General features: G+C 51.5%; 1 protein-coding gene across 1 annotated transcript; it reads right to left on the bottom strand.

The window, feature by feature from the left end:
* Positions 1–10388: 10388 nt before the first annotated feature.
* LOC122487181 (C-C chemokine receptor type 5-like) lies at positions 10389–15299 on the bottom strand. Its single transcript, XM_043587231.1, has 2 exons — positions 15202–15299; positions 10389–13416 (listed from the first exon to the last, which is right to left on the bottom strand). The coding sequence occupies exon 2, from the start codon at positions 13403–13405 to the stop codon at positions 12347–12349; it is 1059 nt and encodes a 352-aa protein (XP_043443166.1). The 5' UTR covers positions 13406–13416; positions 15202–15299; the 3' UTR covers positions 10389–12346.
* Between the last annotated feature and the right edge of the window lie 265 nt (positions 15300–15564).

The following is a 15564-nucleotide window of genomic DNA, read 5'->3' as shown; positions in this document are numbered from 1 at the left end:
TCCTGCTCTCACAAAACCATTGACGGTTCCCTGAATTTCCTCTGTGTTTCTCACACACTGTTTCCACTGAAATTCCTCCCCCATATACACACTTGTCCTTGTACTTCCTCCTTGTGTGACCACCCCCCACCCACCCACACGAGCTGGATCACTGAGAAAAATGCCTGGCATGGCTATGTTCCAAGGGCACCTTGCCGGGGAGACAGGGGGCACACGCTCACAAACGTGGGGTCAGAGGGCATGGTATGCTGCCCCCAGTGGGACTCAGTGTGGGTGTGTGGGCTCAGAACAAGGAAAAGATCGCGGGCGCCTGGGGGGGCTCAGTTGGTTAAAACACCTGACTTTGGCTCAGGTCATGGTCTCGTGGTTCCTGGGTTGGAGCCACACATTGGGCTCTGGGCTGACGGCCCGGAGCCTGGACCCTGCTTCGGATTCTGTGTCTCCCTCTCTCTCTCTGCCCCTCCCCTGCTCACATGTGTGCTCTTTCTCTCTCTCAAAAATAAATAAACACTAAAAAAAAAATTAAAAAAAAAAAAAGAACAAGGGAAAGTCGGTTGGGCTCTAGACTAGTTTCGTTTGTGCCTCTGTGTACGGGCCTGATGTAAATAACCCTGAGACATTGGGTGGTTCCTTTTTGTTCACAGGCTGCAGCCAGGAAGCCAGTTCTGATAGGGCAGCACTGGGCGGGGTGTGTGTGGGGGGGGGAGGGGTAGAGTGATGGGGGGGTGGAGGCAGGGTCAGGACAAAGACACCTCCTCGGCGGGGTAGGGGGGTGCGGAGGGCGCGCCTCCCCTCCCTCCCTCCCTCCCTCTCCCTGGGACTGTCCGGCTGGCTCCCTGGCTCCTGACTCTAGATTCCCTCATTCCTTGATCACAAGACTCAGCCCACGTTGTGCCCTAGCAGCATGGGCAGCTTCTCACTAAACATTAGGTAAATAACTGAATGAGTTAAAATGCAAGTCCCGAATTCGTGACCCTTTCCACTGTCATCTGTGAGTTAACTCTGTGCCGGGTGAAGGGGGGAGAGGAGCAAAGACGAGGGGTACCGTGGGGGGTGGGGGCAGTACTTCGAGAGGGGTGAAAGGGCTCGTCTTCCAAAAACCATAGTCTAGTGTAGTTAACATAAGGTCCCCTAAGAAAGCGATTTCCTAAAGGACGCACACCTCGTAGAAGAGAGGGCTGGTGTCGTAGCTCTGGCTGCCATATCAAATCCCACAGACCGGGGGGTCTGAAAGAACAGAAGCACTCCTCACGCTCCTGGAGGCTGGAAGTCCAAGATCAAGTTGCCAGGCCATGCGGTGTCTGGTGGGAGCCCACTTCCTGGTTTGCAGATGGCCGTGTTCTCACTTTATCCTCACAGGGGAAGGGCAGACAGAGGGGCAGGCTCTCGCGTCCCTTCGTACAAGGGCACCGATCCCGTTTGTGAGGTTCCACCCTCACGACCGAATCGCCTCCCAAAGCTCCCCCCGCAGCACCGTCACATCGGGGGGCGGGATTTCCACATATGAATTTTGGGGTGTCACAAACACTCAGTCTACGACCGCTGGCAAACAATCTGTGCGTGAAAACCCATCAGGTCGTCCTGAAAAAGAAAAGGGCAGCTAAAAAATATGGAGTGGAAAACCTTGTTGAGTGTGGGAGAAGTGGGGACTTTATGCCGGCACTGGGGAGGGCTCAGGCTCCCCTAGCAGTGATGGGGACAGCCGGGACACCCCTGGGGTTGATCACAGGAGAGAAGGAATTGCGAGGTGTCTTCTCTTGGGAAAGACGGGGCCCCAGGTGATGGGGTTTCGGGGTGATGGTGGGGTTTGGAGCTGAAAGCCAAGAAGGAATTCTTGAAGACATCTTTGGTGCACGTAGGTGATTTTATTAAAGCACGCGGACAGGACCGTGGGCAGAAAGAGCTGCACTGGGGTTGTGACAGGTAACTGATTATATACCTTCAGGCTGGGAGGGGGTTAGAGACAGCGTAAGGGTCTAAGGAATTTTCCAAGCAAGGTTTCCAGGACCCTGAGGGCCTCCGTGTTAGGAAAACGTCATTTATTACCGGTCAGTAAAACCTCAGTCATGAGACCCTTCAGATGTATATCAGGGGCCATATGCTTGGAGTATGATTGCCAGCATATATCTTGGGGGAGTTGAGATAAAGGAAGTTTCCAAAGGACTTTTTATATGTTAAAGTAGACTTATAGGATGGGGGGGGGGGTCAGGATAATGTGAAGCCAAGATTCCTTTTTGCCCCCAGCAAAGTGTCATCACTGAGGCAGCTGAGCTCCTGGAGGAAGGGCACGCTGCCTGTTGCAAGGACTCGCCAACGGGCTGCAGGCAGTAAGGGAATTTCAGTTTCATTTGCCTTAGTTTCCCACATCACCATGGCAAGCACTGAAACCCCTTTCCTTGGCTCTTGGGTAGCTGGGAGTGTCCGAGGAAAGTCACACAGGTTCCCCTCCCCGCTGGGGGCGGGGGCTGTGCTGTTAGCCCGGACTTTGCCCCCAGCTTACCCCAAGGTTCCTCATCACCAGTCAGCTCTGCATTGGGGCATCTCCCCCCGGCGGTCTCCAGTGCCCCCTCCGGGGCACTGCCGGCCACTCTGGGGTGCATTCGTGGTCCTCGCTTTTAGGAGCAAGAATGTGATTGGCTCACCTCGGGCAGCACACGGCACTCACCTGGACTTTGTGGGACCAGGCATCCGCTCTGATTTGTGACCACGCAATGACAAGATCACCAGTCCGGGGGGGGGGGGGGGGGACGACTCTGACTTCTTGGCTCCACTGGTCAATGTTCACATCACGGAAACGGTGGCCGTGTGCCCTGTATGGGGCACCAGAAGGACTCGCCCCACGCATTGAGGGGCCTCCCCGAGGAGCAAAGCACCTGAAATGATGCTTGGGCACGCAGTCATTTAACTGGAAATACAGAAATAGGGCCAACCCTGGGGGCAGGAGACAAAATATTATAAAAACGGCATCTAGGGGGCGCCTGGCGGCTCAGTCGGTTGAGCATCTGACTGCGGCTCAGGTCATGATCCCACAGTTGGTGGGTTCGAGCCCCGCATCGGGCTCGGTGCTGACAGCTCGGAGCCTGGAGCCTGCTTCGGATTCTGTGTCTCCCCCTCTCTCTCTGCCCCTCTCCCCACTCTCTCTCAAAAATAAATAAATAAAATGGTAGCTTAGAGAACACATGTGAGTCTCAGAACGGGAAACGGGGAAAGCATCATTTCCACTCTAAAAAAAAAAAATGGCATTTTAAGTTAGTAGGAAAATAATTTAATAAACCATCTTGGGAGGATGGGGTGCCATCCGGGGCAAAAACCTTGGGTCCCCACTTTACTCCACGCTGTAAGATGAATTCCAGGATACAAATTGTAAAAGATGAAGCCATAACAGCTTTAGAAATAAGACCGGGAGAGTTTTGCAATCTCAGCATGGGGAAGGCTTTCCTAACCATGTCATAAACCCAGAAATCAAAGAAAAAGTTGATAAGTTCCTTTGTGGGGCGCCTCGGGGCCTCCGTCGGGTAAGGTCCGACTCTTGATTTCGGCTCAGGTCATGATCGCACGGTTCGTGGGTTCCAGCCCAACACTGGGCTGTGGTGACGGTGCAGAGCCTGCCTGGGGCTCTCCCTCCCGCTCTCTCTACTCCTCTCCGCTTGCGTGTGTGCGCACGCATGCTCCCTCGCGCGCAAAATAAATAAATAGACATTACGAAAAATAAGTTCACTTGCGTGAAAATAGAATCTGCCTGGCAAACCGTAAGAAATACTAATAGCCAAAATTCGCTGGGTGGTTGTCATATGCCAATTAGCCTCTTAACTCATCTCCTCCTTGGAAGAATCAGTGAGGTTGGGATCATTATCCCCATTCCACAGACGGGCAAACTGAGGCACGGAGAGCTTAAGAAATCTGCCCAAGATCGTAAAGGGGAAAAAAACCAAGGTGCGGTAAAGAATACTCCGAGCGTTTGTGATTTGTGGAAACACAGGAGATAAGGGGAGAGATGTGATTTTGGTTAGATGCGCAGGAAGTACCTCCCAAATGATAAGAGACTGGTAACTTTATTGCCTCCAGGGCGGACGACCTAGCAGGCAGAAGCAGGGGTGGGAAGGAGACGTTCCACTTATTTCCTGTGGTACAAACAAACTGAAAGCAAACGCGGAGACAGGGAAACTACAAAACCAGCCCCAGGAACCCAAGGAGGCTGGTGTCTCGGTGTGGAGACAGGTCCTCTCCCCACCCCTCGATGACCCCCCTCCCCCAAAGGGCAGCGGGTGCTGGGACAATCAGAGACAAGAACATTCTGTTCGGCGTAAGCTATTTAAGGAGGCACGGAACCGAGAGACAACTGTAGCCAGGCTTTCTTTACGGAATGGTCAGAGGGACGCACTGACTGTCCGTCTGTCTGTCTCACTCACAAGGCTGTGCCGTTTTAGGCACCTGGATGGTGCCTTGCCCCGTTTTGCCTATTTTCGCTGGCATAGTTGTGACTTCTCGTAGCCTCTACGTACGGTGCTTCTATGCAGCTCTCACTCAACCACACAGTGCCTCCACTTACCCCATGGGCAAGCTCCCTTACCCCATGCCCCGTGTCTTGCACAGGCCCTCCACGAATGTTCACTGAATGAATGAATGAATGAATGGGCTGCCCACAGTTAATGCACATGAGAACCGTGTTCCCACCTTGCTGCTTCTGTCGGAATCCCAGAGGGAGGGGGTGGGGAGTTGGCCTGCCTCCCTCATTTCCCAGTTTGCTTAGAGCTGCAGGGCCGACATCCGGCCAGAATTACGTTCTCAGGTTAATCCCCCCACCCCCCACCCCCACCCAAAGCCTTTCCAAGCGCACTACACAAGTTCGGACGTGTTGAACACGACGCCACCAAGTTGGGAGACCCTTTCCGTCCATTGCTGTAAATCCACGGTGTTTGAGTTCACGCCCGAGAGCCCCCTCGGGTCCGCGGGGGTTCCATTCCACTGCAGAAAGTGAGCTGGGTTGCCCACCACGCTGAGGAGCCTTCTTTAGGGGATAGCCCCTCTTAGGAAAGTAGCTAACGGTTCCAAGAACTTCCGCGTGCCAGGCACTGCCTTAAACCAATGTGCGATTTCTCATTAAATCCTCCGCACAAACGTATGAGATAGTAGGTATTGCTACCGGCCCCATATCACAGATGAGGAAACGGAGGCTAGAAGCATTACAACTTGCCTAGGAATCCCTGATCCCAGAGTCCAAGTTATACTGATGCTTCTTGGATACTTACTGTATGCCAGACTTAGCCTTGTCCGTTCAGAGATGCACTGAATGTTTTAAAATGAAATGAAATGACAAATCCGGCCCCGTAGTCACATTAGGCACGTTTGGCACCAGTCTGGAGTCATCTCCGTCATTACAGAGCATCCTTCTGGTCAGGGCTGGTCTAGATACTATATACCGACATAACTTTCAGATGTTGATAGACGTGAATAGTATCCAGAATGACAGGAAAGGACTCTGAGGTCCACAGAGGGACTCTGAGTCACCTCCCCAAGCTCCTACAGCCTCAAGGCTGGACCTCAAATCAGTCTGACTTTGAACCCCCCACTCTTTTGTCCACCAGGCTCCACTTTCCACCCTTTGAAAGGAGTGAGATAATCAATCAACAGAGAGTCCCGATTTGATGATCTGTTGGAAAAAAAATCATAATTGTCTGGGGCAGCTGGGTGGCTCAGTCGGTTGAGTGTCTGAGTTCGGCTCAAGTCATGATCTCGTGGTGTGTGAGTTCGAGCCCCCACGCAAGTCTCACTGCTGTCAGACTGTCAGCGCGGAGCCCGTTTTGGATCCTCTGGCCCCCTCTCTCTGCCCCTCCCCCGCTGATGCTCTTCCAAATAGAAATAAATATTTTCAAAAAATCATAATTTTCTTAAAAGGGGTTTTTGAAGAATATTAGCTAGGGGAAATAAACCAAAGCACAGGAATTCTAGCATGAATACGGGCCGTTGCTGTTTTGAGGCTGACTTGTTGCTTCCTCTGCAGGATCATCATCGCCTTACCCAGGGCTCACACAGACTTCCAGAGTTTTCCAGGTCTTCAGGGGTAATGCTTTATTGGACCCAGTTGAAGGGATGGCTCGCGGAGGGACAAGGAAATGGGGTGGGAGGGGTGGGGGGAGAACTCTTTTGCCAACATAAGCAATACCAATATTCATTTGTAACACATCGCAAACAGACCTTTCCTACCCGAGAGACTTCTTCTGTCTCGAATTTGAAGCCACCAAGCTCCGCGTGGGCAACAGACACCCCATCTGTATTTACTCTTCACTTGGAATGGACGGGTTAAAACATAATCCGAAAGCAGCAATGAAAGCATGATGCTTGGTGCCTCAAAGAGAGATATTTTACGTTGCCAACTAAAGCTAGATGCATATGCTTTATTTTTTTTTTTAATTTTTTTTCAACGTTTATTTATTTTTGGGACAGAGAGAGACAGAGCATGAACGGGGGAGGGGCAGAGAGAGAGGGAGACAGAATCAGAAGCGGGCTCCAGGCTCTGAGCCATCAGCCCAGAGCCCAACGCAGTGCTCGAACTCACGGACTGCGAGATCGTGACCTGGCTGAAGTCGGACGCTTAACCGACTGCGCCACCCAGGCGCCCCGTAGATGCATATGCTTTAAAGACCGGCTTGTGGGAAGACGGAGTTAATGTTCTGCTGGGACGATCGAGGAGTCGAATCCGGACCCTCCCTGGCCTGTGTGCCACCCGCTTCCAGGCCGGCAGGATTCTTCCTCAGACAGCAGCCCGCATCCAGCAGGCTCGGTCTGATGGGCTGTAAGCAGTGGTTTCCAAAGTTGGCTGCGCTTAGAGCTTCCTAGAACTCCGAGCTTCTGCAGACCCATCAAATCGGAGTGCTGCGGGTGGGGCTGGGTATCACTAGTTGTCCAACTCCCCCAGGTAACTCCAAGGAGCAGCTAAGATTAAGCCAGCGGCCGTAAGCATGGTCCCCACGAATTCCGGATCCCGCTCTCCCTCATCGACGTGGGTGCCGGCTGTCAGGGGAGTTAGAACGGCTCCCACCTGCTCTCCTCAATGGCGCATCGCTGGCTGGCAGGTGCAGTGGGGGGGAGCCTGTGAAAACTGAGGCCAGGCCTGTTATGTCACACGCCTATTGTGTCAGTGCGTCTGGCACTCGGGGCGGGCTCCGCTCTTCTTCCATAAAGTGAGGGGTCAGGCTGACTGGTCCTCAGCAACCTTCCTGTTTTCAGATGATGCGATACCATTAAGAGGAATCGAAGTGAGGGGAACACAGTAATAGAGAAAGGGAAGTGTGAATAAAGAAGAAATCCACCCACGCGGCAACCGTATTGGATCGCTTCGAATACTAGGTACCCACAGCCATTGCTGGATACACATGGGAGTCACGCGAGACGGGCTCGTGGCATTGGATGGCGAAAAATGCTTTGTCACAAAACAGTTTGTGACTTTGTTGCAAGGCCGTGGGTTCAGGGATCTGCAGAGTTTGGCCCGAGAGAGCTGGGACCTTCAGTTCGCCGCAGGCATCGGCTTGTGTCCTCCCCTGGCACTCCTTTTCCTGGCCAGTGAGTTGAGCTTTATCTACCCCGAGCTGCTGTGGAATCACCTCTTGTCCACAACAGGCATGGTAGCAGCAGAGACCAACATGAACCAGCCGAATGTGTAACCACCCGAGTCAAGGCTGGCTGCGGGACGCCCTTGTTGGATACCAAGGTGACCACAGGGAGGCAGTATAGCCCAAGATTTCCGTTGGTTCCTTTGAAAAGACTTTCAAGCGTTTAAAACACGAGTTACCATCGTAAGAAAAAGAAACTCAACCAAGTTCCTGAAACATGACAGAACCACAATGACACAGAACTTATGATCAAATTAAAGTAGTGACAATATGAAGCCAAAAATAAGTAAGCCTTGGAAAAAACGCTTGTAGACAAAAACCTAAGGCACGGCGCGCCTGGCTGGCTCAAGTCAGTTGAGCGTCCGACTCATGATTTCGGCTCAAGTCATGATCCCAGGGTCGTGGGATCAAGCCCCAGCGTTGAGCTCTGCACTGGGCATAGAGCCTGCTTAAGATCCTCTCTCCCTCTGCCCCTCCCCATATGTGCTCACTCTCGCTGTCTCTCTATCTAAAAAGAAAAAGAAAAGAAAAGAAAATACGGCACCGTCGCAACATCTATCTACAGAAATGTTCAAGCTTGGCTGTCTTTCAGGAAAATACCAAGCAAGACTTTCATAGTGAGTTTTACTTAAAAGCAAAAGAACTCTGTTTCCTCCCAGGAGCGGCAGCATCTCAGGGTGTGGGAGTTCTCCACGCCCTCAGGTTAAGCAGGGGTGTGCGAACAAGCTATGAAGGAGAGCAGTCCGGTCGTTCACGGCCACGCCCCTTGCTCACATCTCCACATCTCCTGTGCCTTCATCAGAAAGTCAACAATGAAACTCCAATGTTCCTGTTGAGGAGTCTGTCCTTCCCTTGGATAGGAAAGCAGTGACCTGAGTTAATCACAACAGTGGCAAGACTGGTAGCCTTTTAGCTGGAGGTATTTGGAACCTTGGGATACACATGTGAACGGAATCCTAATGTCTGAATTTGCACATTTTCCCTCCCCGCTCAGGGCGTTCACTTTACTTGGACTTTATCCATGGCCCATACGTAACTCCCTCCATGACAGACGCCCCTGGGCCGGGGAGCAGGTGTCTTCACCCAGGATGTGATGAGTGGAGTCAGAACCTGAAAGTCACGATGAGTTCAAGCCTGTTTGTCAATCTAAGGACTGGGGCACAGGAGGGGTGGGCCCAGGAGGGCCCACAAAGTGAGGGGCGTGGGGTGGATGGAACTGTGCCCCGGACCCTTCCTCTACTCCGACTCAGTCCCCTCCCTCCCTTCCTTGGGTCACGCCTCCCGTTGAGGGAGGTGGAAGGCGGTCTTTCCGGTTGTTAGGGAAAAGCTGTCCTAAAACCGGCTCCAGCTGCCCTTGCCTTCTGTTCATTCCCCGGGTGACCTACCTGGTCTCAAGACCAGCCTGCCCCAGGCTGTAAATGCCACCTGGGCCAGTCGCCTCTTCCCGGAGCACCTGTTCTCTCTGGGGATAAGAGACACGTGCACGGAAAGCCAAACGTCAAGGACAACTCCATGGTCATCACTGCGATTACAGGCAAGTTTTTAGAAGGGATTTGGAATGAAAGAAAAGCAACCTTTATAGCAGCCAGGTCCTCGCATGTCATGTGTCTGCAGTTTGGGATTACAGAGCAAGGACCAGACTGTGACATCGTATGTCTTCTTCATTTTCTTGTTGTAATTTTTTTTTTGAGTTTAGTTATTTTAAGAGAGAGAGAGAGAGCATGCACATGTGCACATGTGAACAGGGGAGGGGCAGAGAGAGAGAGAGAGAGAATCCCCAGCAGGCTCCGCACCATCAGCACAGGGCCTGACTCAGGGCTTGAACCCACAAACCATGAGATCATGACCTGAGCCAAAATCAAGGGTCAGATACTTAACCGACTGAGCCACCCAGGTGCCGCTCGGCCTTCCTCATTTTCAAACACAGACAACTGGCGTGGGCTTACACATACATCGATTTTCTTTTTTTCTTTTTTAAATGTGTCAATTCTTTTGCTCCAGTAGTAGAATTAGATTAGAAACTGGAAAGTTTTCAGTGTCTGTTGCTCAGAAATGCCACCCTTAGAGGCAGCATCTTCAGACAAAGTATTCTGGCAATTTGACCCAGGAAGGGGGGGGGCAACTTTTTTTTTTTTAATTTTTTTTTCAACGTTTATTTATTTTTGGGACAGAGAGAGACAGAGCATGAACGGGGGAGGGGCAGAGAGAGAGGGAGACACAGAATCGGAAACAGGTTCCAGGCTCTGAGCTGTCAGCCCAGAGCCCAACACGGGGCTCGAACCCACGGACCGCGAGATCGTGACCTGGCTGAAGTCAGACGCTTAACCGACTGCGCCACCCAGGCGCCCCGGGGGGCAACTTTTAAAAAATATTTCAAAGGAAGTATAGCTCTTTGTGCGTGTACGTACGGAGTTTTCCAAAACAGTGACTTAACAAAATCCTTTCACGGTTTTGTTTTGCTTTGTTTGTTTGTTTGTTTGTTTTTAAAATTTTTAAAAATGTCTATTGAATTTTGAGAGAGAGACTGAGCAGGAGTGGGGGAGGGGCAGAGAGAGAGAGAGAGAGAGAGAGAGAAGGAGACACAGAATCCGGAAGCAGGCTCCAGGCTTTGAGCTGCCAGCACAGAGCCCGGTGTGGGGCTCAAACCCACGAACGGCAAGATCACGACCTGAGCCGAAGTTGGACACTTAACCCACGGAGCCACCCAGGCGCCCGGCTTTCGCAGTTTTGAACGCTATTCGCTACATGTGCGCTTGACGGAAAGACTAGGAATACGGATATTTTACAGGGTGATTTTTTACTAGGCAAGGGTTTTCTTCCAAGCGATTTGTAACTTTCTATATACATGAGCCAGATCACATCATACATGATATGTATTCGACACACAAAGATATCAGAGTGCCTTTGAGTTGACCCAGAGGCTAGGTCATAGGATACTTGTGCCCTTGAAACGACCTCAAGAGCACTTCCGGCTGCTCCCCGTCGACACCCGCGCTCTCAAGGTCATATTTCAGAGCTGACAAACATCAGTAGCACCTCTTATTATTCTGATACCTTCACCTTGTGAGGGAGTCTCACTGCTTTGATGTCGCCTCACCTGATCTCTCCCAAATGGTCTTAGCTCCTCCCGGATTCCAAACCATCTCGGGCAGGTACAAGAAAGTACAAGGAGCAACTGCCAAACACGAAATCATGACCCTGTCTTTGAAAGGAATAGATCCCTTAGTGTTCGGGGGGGGGTGGTGTCGGGAGAAGGCGTCTGGAAGGAGAGTCTAAAGCCACCACACTCAGCCTGAAACACCGAGTTCCGTAAAATGGTGCTTCTCGGAGCTGAGTCAGCTGGAGGCGGCCTGTTTCCAAATGAATCTGTCCCTTCTCCCCTCTGCCCACTGCGAGTTAACTCCGGAAGACAACGCTTAGGGAGGCAGTGGTGTGTCCTGGGCGGGCAGAGACTTAGTCATCCCGGCTTCCCTCCCCCCTCTGGGGCGTCTTTTTGCTTAGTGCTTCTAAAACCCTGGATGTTCATTAACTACACAGTCGGCCCCTGGATGTCATAGTTGACGTAAACGTGTTCCCAGGCCTCAGACTCCCCGCATTTCCTAAACCTAGTGCTTCCCAGCCCCCTGGAGACGCCCCCCGGTTGGAGCTGGGTTGGGAGGGACAACTCCAAAGGCAGGAGCGGCCACCGCTAGAGAGCCCAGGTTCTGTCTACGGAAGGCTGTGTTCAAGCTGGCAAAACCAGAGGCTTCCTCTTCCACCGGCCCCTCCTGGTTTCGATGCAAGCCTTGGCCCCTTTCCATGACTGAGGTTTCCTTAAGGGCATCTCCAGTCCTCATGCGTGAAGCCTAGAGGTTCTCTCTGCCTCCCCACGGCCCCTCACCTCCAACCCCAATCCACCCCAAGTTCTGTTGACTCTCACCCCACATGCTGCGAGGGTGTCCCCATCTCTGGTGCCCGGACCTACATGGAAAGCCTCCTCGCCTCACCCGACCTAAAGGCTCACCTTTCTAGGCCATCGTTCGGCCGCGCAACGAGCTTCCGGCGACAGTGGCCGGGGATCCGCCCCCCCCCCCCCGCTCTGCTCTGGCTTTGACAAGCGGTGCTGTGCACGCTCCCTATGGTCCAGGCTCGCCTTGTCTCTCCCCAGCCAGTGCCGACCCCCCACCGCAGAGCCGCCCCGCGCATGTGCGGGGCCTGCAGGCCTGGAGCTAACCTTCCTCCCCTCTCCCCTTCTCCCTGAGGAAGCCCTCGCAGCTCTCACCCGGTCCTGATCGCCTCTGGAACTTACCAACCACACCCTGGAGGGGAGATCGCTCTTGGAAGAGCTCGTTTCTTAACAGATCACCCACAAGCACCTGCTTTCAGCGCACTTACAACCTGCACCTGTTGCCTCGAGCAGATCAGAAACCGTACAGTGTGCATCTTGATTGGTTTTGTTATTCCTGTTCGGGTCACCGAACTCAAGAATTAGCAGTTCTCTGGGGATGTTTTTTTTTTTATAATGAAATTTTTGCAGCAAAGGAAGAGTTTGCCAATAAGTTGTTGTGTGCGGAGGGGAGGTGAGGAGGTTTGCTATGTCATCAACATATATTGATTCGGCTTTCCAGACGTGACGGGCTTAAATGGTGGGATAGATAGCCAGGTGCACGGATGACTCTTAGGCCCTCTATGACAGTAACTTCCTTTTTAAAAGGGTCACTCCCGCCCCTAGGCTGTGTACAAACACCTGGTCCAGGTCACAAGCCGACAGAGATTTCCTGCTCTCCGGTGGATCGGGTGTAAACCGAGCTCGCTCTGTCGGGGGCCTTTCCCTGGAAGACAGGACAATGTTTGCAGAAGCGCCTGGCGATGTGCTTTTGGAAGAACACCAAGAGGTAGCTTCTGAACTTCTCCCCGACGAAGGCGTAGATGATGGGGTTGATGCAACAGTGCGTCATGCCCAGGGTCTCCGTCACCTGCATGGCTTGGTCCAGTCTGTTGGAGCTACTGCAGTTATTGAGGCCAAAGGACTCCGGGAAGGTGCTCAGCAGGAGGACGATGTTGTTGGGGGCCCAGAAGAGAAAGTAACCGATCATGATCACGAAGATGAGCTTCACGGCCCTGTGCTTCTTCTTCTCGTTCCGACACCGGAACAGGGTCCTGAGGATGGCCGAGTAGCAGACGATCATGACGAGCAGGGGCAGGACCAGGCCCAAGACGGTCATCTTCAGTGTCTGGAAGTTCTTCCAGAAATGATACTGATTGGATGGAAAATGAGGGCTGCACGTTAAACGAGAACCTTCTTTCTGGGATCTGCTGAAGATACACCCCGGCAGAGAGGCGACCACGGCCGCCGCCCAGGTGACCGCGCTTGTCACCGCCCCAAAGCTGACCGTCCTGGCCTTTAAAGCGAACACAGCGTGGACGATAGCCAGGTACCTATCGACGGTCAGGAGGATGATGAAGAAGTTTCCGCCAAAGTACCCGACGTGATAGAGCCCGGTGACCGCCTTACACATCGCATCCCCGAAGACCCACCCGTTGGCGGCATAGTGGGCCCAGAAGGGGAGGGTGAAGAGGAAGAGCAGGTCGGAGATGGCCAGGTTGAGCAGGTAGACGTCAGTCATGCCCCTCAGCTTTTTGCAGTTGACGAGGATGAGGACGACCAGCAGGTTGCCCACGAAGCCCGAAAGGAACACGAGTGAGTAGAGCAGAGGCAGGAGCCTGGCTGCGATTTGCCTCACGTCAGTTTTCTGGCAGGGCTCCGACAGCTCGTATTCAATGTCATAGTAGGGGCTCGTGGCTTGATAATCCATTTTGCTCGACGCTGTGAATAAAGAAAAAGTGATCGTCTATGATACCCCAGAATGTACTTGGCGGTGGTCCGCCATGGGTGCAGACCGTCTTATCCACGAACAGGCTTTTCAACATTGGTACGTAGGTTTCTACATTTAACGGAGCTCCCTTGTTTGGCCAAAAGAAAGAAAGAAAGGAAGAAAGAGAAAGAAGAAAGAAAGAAAGAAAGAAAGAAAGAAAGAAAGAAAGAAAGAAAGAAAAGGAAAAAGAAAGAACTTTTTCAGGAAAAGGAAGGATCACTATCACCTCTGCTCACTGGACGGAGACCATGACTCTTGGGGGGGGGGTTCACAAAAGCATCGTCTGACTCAATAAAACCTGACGCTCTGTAGCCACGTGGGACGAATGAAGCTTTAACAACGTCAAGAAACCGACTCAGGCGCTGTCTAACACTGTCTTACCATCTCTGCTGCAGCTGCCTTCCCTGGGGTGAGCTTATACAGAGCGTCCCCCGGAGTGTGTGTTGCTAACCATGGACGGTTCCCAAGGGCACCCTGTGGGCCAACAACTTCACACCCATTCATTCAATTAATCCTCACGGTCACCCTATGAGTCAGGTCATGTTATCGCCCCCATTTTGCAGATTAGAACTCAAGGCACAGAGAGGATGAGTAACTTGCCCAACCACACACAGCTAGAAAGCAGCTGATTTTGAAGGCAGGCAGCCTGCACTCTCATCCAGCAGCTACCTAGTCTCTCGCTTCTTGGTGAGGGAAGTGGAGTGTGGTATCGTCAGCCTGGCACCTCGACGCGGTCCGGATGAAACGGGCCGCTGCCCAAGTCCCCCGAGAGGGTCGTAGCAGCCAGTAGCCAGCTATAAAGTCCGGGCTGCCATTCTCACGTGTAGTCTAAGTTCGTGTTTACAGTTCCCGAATTGCTATGATTAAGAGCTCCCGCACATACCCAAGCAATCGAGGTAGAAAACATCTCAGGTGCCACCATGCATATTCTGGGTTTGCTCAGCCCCTCCATGACCCGCTGGCTAGCCTGGTCTATTTTGGTTCCATTTCCTGGTAGAAGTTTCTTTAATGAATCCTCGTGGGTTTCATGCTTCCTGTCCCTCGGATTAGGTAGCAAGGAGACACATACAGAAAATTTCACCTTAAATTCTGAGCCAGAGCAAGAACCATACGTTAAAGGACACGAAATGCGCTGTAGAGCTGATATAGTAAAGGGAAAGTTTATTTGCTTTTTGTAGTCCGATATGAATTCGGACAATTTTTACCCTTCCCTCTTTTCTGAGAAAAACAAACGAAAAAACTGGACTTAGATACAACTCGTCTTGGACATACATTCACAGGGCATCCTGCCTGGTCAGTTTCAGTTCTTACCAGAAGATCATTCTGCCAAGATTTTGGCCAAGAATCATCTCTCTGAAAAGATTTCTTTTGAAAGGTGAAGTTTCTTCCTTCCTTCCTTCCTTCCTTCCTTCCTTCCTTCCTTCCTTCCTTCTTTTTACTTTCTTTCTTTCTTTCTTTCTTTCTTTCTTTCTTTCTTTCTTTCTTTCTTTCTTTCTTTTAAATATTGCTCCCTTTACAACAATCTTTCATTCACAATCATGTTTTGTATCTTCGATGTTATCACAGTTTGAAATTGATTCTAAATTCTAACTCTTTTCTCCTTTCAAAGATTATGATTTAAGATAGCTCTACGAGCATCTGGTGTGTGTCCAGTCTTCTAGGGTTTCCTGTAAAGCTTTTTACTCATCACAGAAGCCGAGCTAACTAACAGACAGAGTGGCTGAGGGATGACTTACCAGGAGGGTTCTTGTAGGGGAACGGATGTCTCAGCTGCTCTGGCTAGCTGAGTTGTGCAAATCAAACATATAGGCAGCATAAAAGTAGGAAATGCATGGTTTCTACTGAAAGGGGGAGGCGGAGTTTTAATGAATAAGTACATTTCAGGGCCAAAAAAAAAAAAAAAAGAAACAGTTCTTCTTCTTCTTTCCTTTTCTTTTTAATTGAACTTAAAATAGGCCAGAGACTAGATTTCTGGCCTGAAAGTTTATTTGTGGGCTTCCCTGACGACACTATTTTCTTTTGTTTTCTGCTCATGCAACTACACAGAGTCTGTTAGAAAATAGAAGGGCTGAAGGATATTAGCGCTAGAAAAACATTCA

This window comes from Prionailurus bengalensis, chromosome A2 (genome assembly GCF_016509475.1).
Source record: "Prionailurus bengalensis isolate Pbe53 chromosome A2, Fcat_Pben_1.1_paternal_pri, whole genome shotgun sequence".
Lineage (NCBI taxonomy): Eukaryota > Metazoa > Chordata > Mammalia > Carnivora > Felidae > Prionailurus > Prionailurus bengalensis.
This window is presented reverse-complemented; position numbering and strand designations above follow the sequence as displayed.